This window comes from Charadrius vociferus, unplaced genomic scaffold (genome assembly GCF_000708025.1).
Source record: "Charadrius vociferus isolate BGI_N301 unplaced genomic scaffold, ASM70802v2 scaffold234, whole genome shotgun sequence".
Lineage (NCBI taxonomy): Eukaryota > Metazoa > Chordata > Aves > Charadriiformes > Charadriidae > Charadrius > Charadrius vociferus.
In genome coordinates, this window is record NW_009648148.1 from 1,039,180 (window position 1) to 1,051,428 (window position 12,249).

Below are 12,249 nucleotides of genomic sequence, written 5' to 3' on the forward strand. Positions count from 1 at the left end.
TTTCCCTTCTCCTTTAATATACCTTTTTAACTTCCAGCTCACTTACAGTTTTATTTCTTTACAACCTTTGTTGTTCTGGACTTTTTTTTGGTGAAATTAGAAGGGAAGAGAGAAAGGATTGATATTTTTTCCTTTCTCCTTTCCTTCCAGAGGGTGATTCTTCGCTTTCCTTCATCTGCCACCTCAGACTTTCATGATAACTACAAGCTTCACTGAATCCTAAAGTACTTGCAAGTGCATGCTGAGGTTTGTTTCACCCCATTAATGGTGAAAGCAAGGCGCAGTCTGCATTAGCGCGTACGGATCAACAGTAGCTATTCACATCACAACACATTTTCAGTTTGTGTTTTGAAATGTTACACTGACTGGCCACAGCTCTCATTCTGCTGCTGCCCCACTGTGAACCTATGTTCACCAGTAAGGGAAACAGCAGCAAAAGAAAAGGGAGTCACAGACAATATGAGTTTCATTTAATAAAGAGATTTCTCTAGGCTTTATGGTTTAATATTTTTGTTGAGCCAACTGTAAACAACAAATGGTGGAATAACAATGGTTCTTTGTCTTGAGCCTGAAAGAGGGATTTTTTTTTTTTGCTATTGCTAGCCTGCAAGTTCTATATTCATGACATTGCAGCTTTATAGTGAGGACTTTACTGTGTTATACAAACAAATAAGAAAATGGTAATCACAGCTCCAAAGATCAGTGATCTAAGTAACACAAAATAAAGCATGAACTTCACCTGCAGTCTCTCCTTGGGGAGAAAGATTAATGTGTTCAGCTATTTTTCTCTGGCCAGAAGTCTGAGGGCACACAATTTAAGAAGACATGCAGATTTCTGACAAGGGTAGGACAGGATGATCTGTGAAAAGATGTGGCCCAAAATGTAAGCACTGGTCTGAGCAGGTCATTAACATATGGAATATAAAGTTGTTTAGTGCAGGGCACATAACCCAAAAAATAATAATTAACAAAAATATTTGCTCGAGGGTCCCAGGATTTTCTTGCTTCTCTAGGTAGAATGTGAAGAAGGGAAGGAGGTTATGCACTCTTACACTGTACCATCATGTGCCATAATGTAGGAAATGCGGTATGTTTGAAACAGATGGTTGTAAGGCTCTTATATTGTGTAATATATTTGGGTACAAGGATGATGCCAAGTAGATTCACAATTACAATGATCGTAAACATTAACCATGCTATATTTCCTGCCTTTTCATTTTGTGAATAACATTCTTGTCCATCCCACCCATTTCTCATTATCTTCTTTCTTAGCCCCCATATGACGGTTTGAAATCTGCAAGCTGTTTCTGGATTGTCATCCTGGGCCTCTAACCTCCCAACTGTCCCTCATTTCAGAGTTATCTCTATTCCACAGAGACCGACAGTACAGAGAACTTCTATCAGCGCCAGTAAATCTTTCAAAGAGGAATATAAGACAAGTGTGTGTATGTGTGTGCAATTCAATATAGGAATGAAGGGCAGTTGGGAAAGTCAAGTGGTGGAACATAAAATATGAATGATGGATGAGGAATAAAGGAAGTGCAGATGCGCCACAGCATTTGTTCTACCTTTTAAGAGAATGACAAGTATTCAGCCTATTGAAGCAGGAGGCAGGTGATCTAATCATTTAAACGTGGAGGAAAGGGGCTAAGAACTCTGATTTTTATTTATTTATTTTTTTAATCTCAGTTTAGAAATTTCTGATTTTTAGCTGCGCATAAGGTCATTTAACCTTCCTGTACATCAGTTTCCTCACATGTAAAAGGCTGGTCTTAATGCTTCTTTCACCACCGAGTTAAACATATCATTGCAATTAACTAATACTGGTACACATAAAGGACCCTGTGAAATTTTTGTCAGGAGCAAGTGCAGGAGTTCCATAAATGGCCCACAAATGCCCTATTCCCTGCTAAGACAGAAGTTCCTCTGCAGAGAGTGGTGCAGACAGCCCTTAGTGCTCCCTGGGGACCACAGCACCTTTGCACAGATGGCATGCTGGAGGGAGCCTAAATCTGGAAAGGTGCAAAACTTTAGCCCTCCTCCTTCTGCATGGTAAAGGGTGTGGAGGTCCTCTGAGAGGTACAGCGTAAAGTCAAATTTCACGTGCACATTTAGCTGTGAAAGCAAACCCCTGAGGACTTGCCAGGGACAGGGGTCCAGCCCAGCGACTTGTGTACGCTGTGGGCAGTGCTGCAACCCACAGAGCACCTCAGATTGATGGATGCAACCTAGGGATGACTGACAGCTGTCTGTTTTACTGTGAGCCACTTCAAGCCCAGGAATTGTTCAGGACTGAAAGGTCATTCAGAGACTTAAAGCCTGGCTCTTGGGCTGGAAGTTCTCTTGGAAGAAGAGTGCAGAATCTAGACTCAGAGAAAGGATATCCTAAGCATCAAAATAAATTGAAAACTGTTTGGAGTAGACCCCTCGAATAAATAGATGTCACAAGTGGAACTTTTAACTTTAGGCCTTCTAAAGAAAACAAATACTCACTGTGTTTGGAACAGGAAACTGAAGGCATCAGGTGTATATCATAGTGCAAGTTACAAGGTAAAGAAAACAAATACTGAGCAAGTGTTTGTCAATAGAACTGCATAAAGGATGTTAAAAATGCGGATGGGAAGAATTATCTTAGTTTGACTTTTCACATCTTGCTTTTTTGGGGGAACAAAAGTTTTGATGATAAGTACAGGATGCTACCCTACTAAAGATCTGAAAGGGAAGGTTTATTTTGCTAGATATCATGTCATCCAATTAAGATATGATAACTTTTAACCATGGGAGTAATATGACCCATTACCACCTCAAATACTGAAAATGCACAGACTGTATTACATGACAATAATTTTCCTTGTTTAAACAGCCCCTGGTGTGTACTCACAACCAGATATTGTTGCCCCAGTATGTGACTTAGTCCCACTACTTGCAATTGTTTAGAGAGATTCTACCTTTTGCTTGATTTGCTTCTGATGAAATACAATGCAAGGGACCATTCTGCTTGCCTTCAGAATAGTTGTAGCCAGAATTAAAATCAGACGAAAGAAAAAACAGTACTAAAATGATATTGTGATATCAACTAGTTCATCCCTCCAAAGCAGGATCAATGGTACCTTAAACCATTCCTGACAGAGGGGAACTTATCTTTCCCAGTGGTTCTTTCAACACCAAACACACGGATTCTGGTTTTGGCTAGAGTAATGCAGCATCCTTTCTGCTTTCCCACATAGCAGCAGGACTTTGACTTTCTCTTCCTTGAAAAATGGAGTTGTCAGCAGAGGATGATTGTTTATGATGGGTTGTACAGGTAGTAACATCAGATAGCTTCCAGGCTAGCATACTGCTTGAACTATACAAACATCAATAAGACGCAACAAAAATGAAAAGTATGTCTGGAAGTTTCCTTTTAGTGCCAGACAGACAGAGTGTGACAAAACTGTTCTACAGTTGTTCCTGTTGTTATCAGGAGAGCAAGTTGCTCCTTCCCACTGAAGGCTGCCAGAAGATGTTTCTGGGTTAATGAGTAAGATTTAAGACTTGTTCAGATCTTTCTTTTGTCTAAAAGAAAGAGGCATGCCATCCCTTTATGTAACTGTGATTTGTAGGTTTATGCTCTGACAAGACCACTCAGTGATGGATGCCAGTACAAGGATTTTATGTAGCCAATGGGACAGCCATGCAAAGACATCAAGTAGCACACAAATAGTAACTATACCTTTGAGTATAATCTTGGAACAGGGCAGATTATTTTCAGTCTTTTGCCCAGGAATATCTGAAGACTGCTAGGGAATGTAGCATATATTTCTGTATACAGCTGCATTACCACTTCATTGTTTACCTGTGATTTAGAGATGCACTCATCCCAGCCCTTTAAAATTGCACTAAGCAGCCACAGCTACAAGATCTCTTTTAAAACCCAACTCAAATGTTGCAGATTTTGGCTAGGTACTAGTGCCGGGCACTTCTCTACTTTGATGCTCATGTAATCCTTTTATTTTATTTTGGGATTGAGTCCCCGCCAAGTGCCATAATTTCTGAACCAGAAGAAAAGATATCTTCAGGTTAAAATGTCACTGTGCCCATCAATCACACTTCAATGAATAGCTGTAGTTCACAAGTCATTCAGCAGTGCAATGAATAATTCCAGTCTAGAACTTTTCTGCAAGTTCCTTACATTATTATGTCTGAGACTAACCAAGCCTGGAGGTATGAATTTCTACTCTTTTTGGAAGGCTTTATTTCATGAATATACAGGAATGAAATTCAGGAATACAAGAATTGGATAATAAAATGGTGGATCTGGTGTCAGAGCCACGGCATACAATCAACTTGTATTGATAACACTGGGAGCTTCATTTTGGCAGCCACATATTCTTGTCCAGTGTGATACAGCAGCATATCTGGGCTGACAGTAAAATGTGTAGCGTACAAAACTAGGGAGGACTTTTTAATAGCTGACAGAACCCATAGGTGCCAAAAAAGGGCTACTTTATTTTGTATGCAGTTAGGCAATTATCTCCTAAAGGATGGAAAGCATTTGGGTTCAGTGGATATAGAGTATACAGGTACAGAGCACAGTAGTGCTGTCATCCATGACTCGGATGATGCTTCAGCATTGTCTTCAGTATTGCCTTGAGCTCTGCCTTCAGAGACATTACCTTTCTTTTTTATTATCTCAAACCTGAGTGCATTCCCCTTCACTTTTCTTCTCCTTCTCTCTAAAACTATTATGATATAAATGTGGGTTTCATAGTATAAACAGTTACAGGATTTTACAACTGTAATTTGGGCAGTTCATAGAAATAATGCTGTTTGTTAGAATCTTTCACAGCAGACTTCTTATATTGCAAATTTTGATGTAGATGTTTGAATTAAACAGACGTTAACAAATGAAAAGACAAAAGTAAAACCAGCCTGAGTAAAATTTTTGTTTTCTTGCAGCTTATATGGAATCATTTTTTTTTATAATTACGCTGTTAATGCCCACCAGCTTTTACCACTAAACACAAAAAAACCCAGAAGATCCAGGTCTGACTGCTTATACAGTAGACATAAGTGCAATTCCCACTTACATACCTATATCACTATTGTTTTAAAAGATTTTCCTGTTCACATTTCTTTATGATATAAGAGAATAAAACCCCTATAACTAAATATTCTTACCATTTTCAGTTCATGTTTAAGGTTAACATTTAGTCCTCTGAGGAAAAAATATGCTTCATAAACATGTTCATTATCCTCATTTGCCCACACCAATCAAGTTTAATTGCTCAGTTAAATTGCCTGGTTACCTCAATTTGGAGACATTCAGCTGTTTCTATCATTTATCCTCACACCAATACTCAACTTTCTCTAATAATAAATGGCTGCTCTTCCATGCCTCTTGGCTAATTGTTCAATTACAAGGGTGTGAGCAGTTCTGGCATTTGAAAGACGTGTGAAAGGGCACTTGTGAACAGCCCAGGGACACAGAATCAATGACATTTATACATTATGTGTCATTTCTATGCTTTGTAAGTGTATTAAAGTACCAATAGGCAGAAGAACAACGTTTAAAAATAACATCCACATTTTTTTCTCTCTCAATGACTCCAGTTCAAACTTTCTTCGTTTTCTGGCCCAACTAGACCATTTTTTTAACTGTCTCTCAGCAAACTTGTCCTGCAGGTATATTCACTCCCACATCAGTCCCTCTGAAGCCAACAGCTTCTACTCAAATTCTGCAGTGGAGAGAATGTGGGACTTGGGGCTGAGCAGGTTTAATGTCAAAATTCACAGTGAAAATGACAAGAGATCCCCCATTACCCCAACCCCCCTGAGTAGACTGTGAAACAGGACAGTGTGTGGAAGATTGCTGCTGTCTTTTGGGCTTTTTTTGTTGGTTTTTCTTCCTTGACTCCATATTTCTTACCTGTTAGTTTTGGGATTTTTTTTTCCTTCACTGTCTCATTTTCTGTTTTTATTTGCGCTCTGTTTAGGTAACCTTTTTCTCCTGACTCCTATCCTCTGCCCCCATTTGACATCCCTTTCCTCTCCTCTATCTTGATTTCTCTTTGTAAAGTTTCCTCTCCATCCATCTCTGCCTTTCTAGTTCTTCCCTCTTACTCTCTTCTGGCTTTTTTTCTTACCCTCTTATCTTTCCTCTCTACTTCTCCTCTCGGAGGACTTTCTGCCTTTGGCTTTTTGCTGTAGATTGGGCTCAATGGTACCCTTCATGAATGCTGATTATCCTGGTCAGAGCTCTATGAGTATTATACCAGCTGAGTAGCTCTTCATTTGAATCATGCCTTGCAGCCATTTAGCAGGAAAGGAGTGTTGCATCCAACTTTGACTGACAGCTGATTGGCAGGCAAGAAAAGCAGCCACCATCTCTCATGGGAATGCTCAGAAGCTTGCAAAGGGAGATAAAATGTCAAACCACTGTGATCTGCAGCTTTTGCTAAGAGGCTTGAGTGATCAAACTAGATCAGACACAATCCCATTTTAGTTTGGAAAACTAAACTGTATTGTTTCTACTTTGAATGTCATCATCAATAGCATAATTTCTGCATTCTGCAAGACAGGCTCCTACAGACTATGGCACCTTGGGCAGTGTAGACTCTCTCTAGACTTACCACACGTGCATTAGCTCTACAATTCACATAAAGGTTGTTACCTACATGGGGATATGCTGATCAGGGAGGTGGATATTCTAAGAGATAAGCTGTGATATTTTTTAATTATTATTATTTTTTACAGACCCTTTTCTAACTGTCGGTATGCTTTGAGTTTAGAAATTTTCAGCTGCCTGTTGCTTCTTAGTGTATAAGCAGTGTGCTTCAACTCTTTCTAACAGCATGGCTTGTGGTATAATGGTCATGTCACAGAGTCCTCAGTGGCACCACAGAACCTCATCAGAAAATGGCTGCAGCATTGTTGTATGCAATGGGGAATAAAAAGGGAAATGGTTGCCTTTTGCTGGGTAGAGACAATCTTTCACCAAAATACGGGTACTGTGAATCCCAAATATTTTGGACAAAAATATCTTCTGGTTTAAATAGTTTGACTCTAGTAAAATTAATGAGCATGAAGGAGGACACAGATTACATTTGAAAGCTAAAAGTCTGGACTAGACAACCCTATAATTAAGCTGCATTATTTCCAGACAAAAATTAAAAGGGAAATCTTTAATGTAATTGTGCGTGATTGGCCATGGGACTTGCTGGTCAAATGAGGAACTTCCTGTTGTTGATTACTGTTTGAAGCTGAAGTGTAGTAACTTTTCCACTGAATTACTCCTCACAGAAGCTGCGCAGAAGGGAAGGTGAACTGAAAGTTGTAGCAGGCACTGTTCTTAGCTATTTGCTATTACTGGCTTTCTAGTGCTTCTCAAATTGAAACATAGATATGTACAAAAGAATCTTACCTTGCCAACATACTGGTAGTCAGTTCCTGTGTATTCCTCCAATAGAAAGAACTGATTCCACATCCAGCTCCTTTTGGAACGATGGAGGTCTCGCCTGCTGTTTCCAGACAATACCAAAACCTTTTCCTTTTCTGGAAAGCCACTAGTCCTTTTGGATAATGGAGTTAAGAAACTTTGGTGGGGCTGACCAGCCCAAAACAGCAGCCAGAAGCAATGGTAAGTTCTCATCACGGCAACACAAGAAGGTCTAAATAATGACTTTTTTTCTTGTCCTCAAACTAACCTACTTTACTGCACTGAATCCCAATCTCATGCCGTCTTCCTTCTTTAAATAGTCTTTGCAGTCTCAAAGGATCTCTGAAAAGAAAAATAACAGCTTTTTAAGCATTTTCAAAGATACTTAACATTCATCACTACAGCAAATAAGTCCAAAACATAGAAAAGTACTAGTGATTGTTGAAAAGCTGGGCTGTTTCTGATTGTTGAAAAGCTGGGTTCAAAACGTTGCAAGTGGTCCTTCAAATAATCTGAGTGAATCTATACTGAGTAGGAGGAAGGAGTCCTGGTGTCTGGGTTTGTGGGCTCCCCCCACCCCTTTAACTCCATTTACTTCCATTCAGTGACTATGGCAAACCAGGCTTTTCCCTTTTTACTGGCCGGACTTTGGGATATAACTGATTAGTTTTTGACCAGGGATCTTGATGAGGTTACCTTATTACATTGAAGAAGGGCTAGCATGTGTGCACACTGTCTTCCCAGGAGTCATTCTGTTGCTATAGTTATGGGCTGAAGAGCCTGGATTTAGATAACTCCAGGATTTTTCCCTCACATTTAAGGAGATTTGCCTTTGACTTCATTTAGGAAGGGTCAGGTAAAGATGTCAGTGAAATAAATGTGCATATTTGTCAATATCTCCCACACACTAGACCTGTTTGATACTGTGTAGGAAGTTAAGTGGACAATTTGGTTTCATCAGTTATGTACTGCCAGAGTTTTGTACTGAGTTTTTGATCTTTAAATATATAGTTAAATACATAAATGCTTTCATTAATAAATTCCAAAAATAAATTTAAAAAAAAAATCAGCTAGTTCTTCCTCCTGTGGTTTTGTACTAGCTACTCCTTCCTACTATTATTAATACTAAATATCTGTGCAACTTCGTCCCTATCTCTGAAGATTATATGATTTTCATCATGAAAAAAGCTGTATATAGAGTACCACAGTATAGTGTGGACAGTTCTGTTTTTAAAAAAGTTGAAAGCTTCTATTCGGGAAGAAGAAATGATACTATGTGTAACCAGTCATGCAAAATGCCTAATGAACAGCTTTGGAACATTTTATAAAATGAAGAAATCAGAATTAGTTGACAGAAACATTCCACAACATATATTTTTCATAAACATTTTGTTAAATTTTTAGTGCAAACAGATCCATACTCTTAGAGAAGGATCATTTGATTAATTTTCATTTGGTTTTGCACAGATGCTCTTCGGAAAAAATATATTTTTCAATATCCTGATCAAAAACCCATAAATCATTCTGAACCAGCTCAAAATTCAACACAGCAGCTCTCAATATTTGTAAATAAAGATTGTGTAATGACAGTTTGACAATACCAAATTGAAAAGAGATTTTTTTTGTTTGTTTTATTTTGTAAGCACTTCACACAACGTTACTTGAATCACATTCTATATCAAGGGCTATTTTTTCCCTATATTATCTGTGTTTTTTATTTTAAAGGTGTAAATCAGGTAGAATTTAGCCTTTGAGCTACATTGATGGAGTTAAAGCATTTACAACGCCTCGGGTTAGCCTCTCTTCTGGTTTTCATTGCTCTTAGTAATAAATTTTATAAAATAACCTCAAGTCTCTTACAGTTCCTCTTAGTAAATCATTTTCTATAAAGAAATACCACTTAGCTTTTAGATGGATAGTAGGTAATGGAAGAGGGCTGTTCAAACAATATTGTTTTACTGCTTCACAAGGTAAAATACCATAAAAAGGTAACTTCTGGGTGAGAAGGACTCAGTTTTTTCGCATTCAGAGGAAGAATGGAAAAGGTACAATTAATTCTGAAGCACTGTAGTTTCCTCTGGAGAAGAGGGAAGGATTCTAATTAGTTCTCATTAATGCCAGCGAACTTTCTGTAGGCAAAAACAACTCTGTCCTGCAGGTCGTGGGAACTGTGTCCCCTGAAGGCTTTGAATGTTGCGAGATAGACAGACACACAGGTGTATACATACTTACATACATGTAAACATGCACACACACAGAGATGTAATAGCAAGAACAGACCTGCTGCTCACCACAAGAGGACCTTCACAGAGGAGGAACAGAAAAAGCTTTAGGATGTGTCCTGCAATTGCCTTCAGTGCGACTCATGGGGCGCCGGAAAATAAATGTGCAGGTCACTAGAGGGGTACATGGGCAGATTCAGACACCAGGCTAGGAAGAGCTGAGGTGACTAACTCTCTCCCTACTGCACAGGGTCTTGTCCTTCATGGCTCTGCCAACACCCTCTCCTCTAACCCCCAGCTCCGAGAGGAGTCTGTTCTGGTGGGCACCTTCCCTGACATGATACAAAAGAGGCGATCATGCCTCACACAATATTTTTGACTTCTACTTCCTTGCCAGGCTGCTTTGCGGGGAGGCTGGGGCCTGCCCAGGTGAGTAATTAGTGCCCCAGGCCGCGGCAGCCCTGGCGAACTGCCATGTAACAGCACGTCGGGCCCGTCATGATCAGTGCTCGGAGTGCAGATGCGAAAAGACGGATGAGGCGGGTAGCTCTGGCTGCGCGCGTGTGGCTCGCCTTGCCGGGAAGGCAGGGCCTGGGGTAAGGAGCACAGCATGTGAGCAAACCTATTATTTTGCTATTAGTAAAGTCTTCACGGATTGCTGAGGCGCGAGGGAGTGAAAAGCATCACTCGACAGGCTCCCCCAGCTCTCGTCTCGTTACCCCTATGGCCAAATCCCACAGTGGGGCTCCATACCTCTGCTCCTGCCTGTAATGTTTCCTGAGCAGTGCCGCCTGGAGCAGCATTACCTGACAGGATTTGTGCCAGCCTTTTAAAGGATCAGTCCTTCAAATGCCAATTGCCAGGAAACAATTATTCCTGCAGGGGAATTTTCTGCACTTGAAGTCAGCTATATTTCACAGCTCTGATGTCATGGGAGAGGTTTTATAGTGGCTCACGCTGAAATATAGCTCACCAGAATGATATCATAGCTGTGAAATACAGCCTTTTCTCTGCAGAGATGTGTCCTAAATGCTGAAATAAGGGCATGATCCTGTAATGTCCTTCTTGACTGGGAAGTCTTCAGGAAGCAGCAGAGCACCTAAGCCCCAGCAGCTTCCCTGTGAGTGGCAAGAGAGGAGAACCACCTTCACAGACCTCGGCTTAAGCATGCAGTTGCGGTAAGTACCAACTGAAGTCCATGGTGTCTTTGGCCTATAGGTGCTGATAAGTGTTTTACGGGTCATAGTGATAAATTCAGTTGAGTGAACAAAAAGGGTAGGAGCACTATACTCTGAGCTAAGCCTTTAGCAAAAAGTGAGCTCCTGTGGCTCTTCAATGCCCTTTTGTGTTTCAGTCTCGATGTCTCATTTTCCAGAGAGGTCTCTGCAATGTAATGGTTTTTCTCCTGCAATCTCGTTTCTTTATTTTGAAAACACGTAATTCACTAGGGATATTTTATTTTCTTTAAGTGGAGATGTGCAAATATAACTGATGGGACCTTGGGACAGGGGCTAGAATTTCTTTGTTTTCCTCACATTGCACAAAGACAGGCAATAAGACAAAAGGGGCCTGTTAAATATGGCATTTCTCTCAACCATCAGCTGGTCAGGTGGTTGGGGAACTCGCTGTGTTAATCAACTGTCAAGAGTGAAAAATGATTTTACTGTACAACAGCCTCAGACAACTGGCTTAGCTCTGTCAGCTCAAATATATAGCAAATCTGGGCATTTTACGGGAGAAGAAGGAATCTGCATACCCAAGCTTAAAAAAAATCCCAGTCTAACTTTAGATATGATGATTGTTAACATAAAAGCAATGTCACTTGCAGTCACAGAACTGTCTTCAGTGTGACAAGTCGCAGATTTAAAGTATGTTCACACCTCTTTGAAGGATCAAAACCTCAGACAATTGCTTAATCACTATAAATATCAACTTCAAAATTATTTCCCCTAGGTGATGATATTCATAGTCAACCTTTCTATTTACCCTCTCCTCCAGTATCTCGTTAATGTAGGTAATGTCTTAATGCCACCAATGTGAGAATTCAGCGCAAATTTACACTTTTCCAGAGAGATATTTAATTATTTCAACTAGAAATCAAAGAGGAAATGCATCCATTGGAGTCACTCCTATAAATCAGGGAGCTCTGCCCTGGAGATGCCTTTCTGGCATAGGGACAGGCATCAGGTGCAGATTCTTGACATGAGGAACCTCAAAGAGGTTCCATCTCTGCTCCCACTCAGCACTGTGGGTTGTGCTGCTCTTCCCAGTTGGTGGTTAAATAAACCAGACTAGCAAAAAGCCTTCCCATGAGATGCATCAGCAAGGAGAGGGAAAACATTTTTTTCATTCCTTTCTCTTCAGCCCCATAGTATTCTCCCCTCAAAAGACTCTCAAAGAAATACGCTTAAAGTGTCCTTGACTTTGGACTTGAGCATAATTTCTTTTCAGATCCCATGCATTCAGTTATGTTTATATATGTATTTATACATCTTGGACATTATGGGCTGCTGATTATTAGATTTTAAATAGCCTCGAAATATGCCAACAAATATCAGTGTCTCTAAAGTTTCTGACATAACCCTTATTCAAATAGAAGTGCCAGTATAA

General features: G+C 40.0%; 1 protein-coding gene across 1 annotated transcript in view; it reads right to left on the minus strand.

The window, feature by feature from the left end:
- Positions 1-12,249, minus strand: part of CDH6 (cadherin 6, type 2, K-cadherin (fetal kidney)) — a 63,163-nt gene that overhangs the window by 40,640 nt on the left and 10,274 nt on the right. Inside the window, exon 2 of the mRNA XM_009883948.1 lies at positions 7,403-7,759. Coding sequence (XP_009882250.1) covers positions 7,403-7,630 — 228 coding nt within the window. The 5' untranslated portion in view covers positions 7,631-7,759. The remainder of the gene's footprint in view (positions 1-7,402; positions 7,760-12,249) is intronic.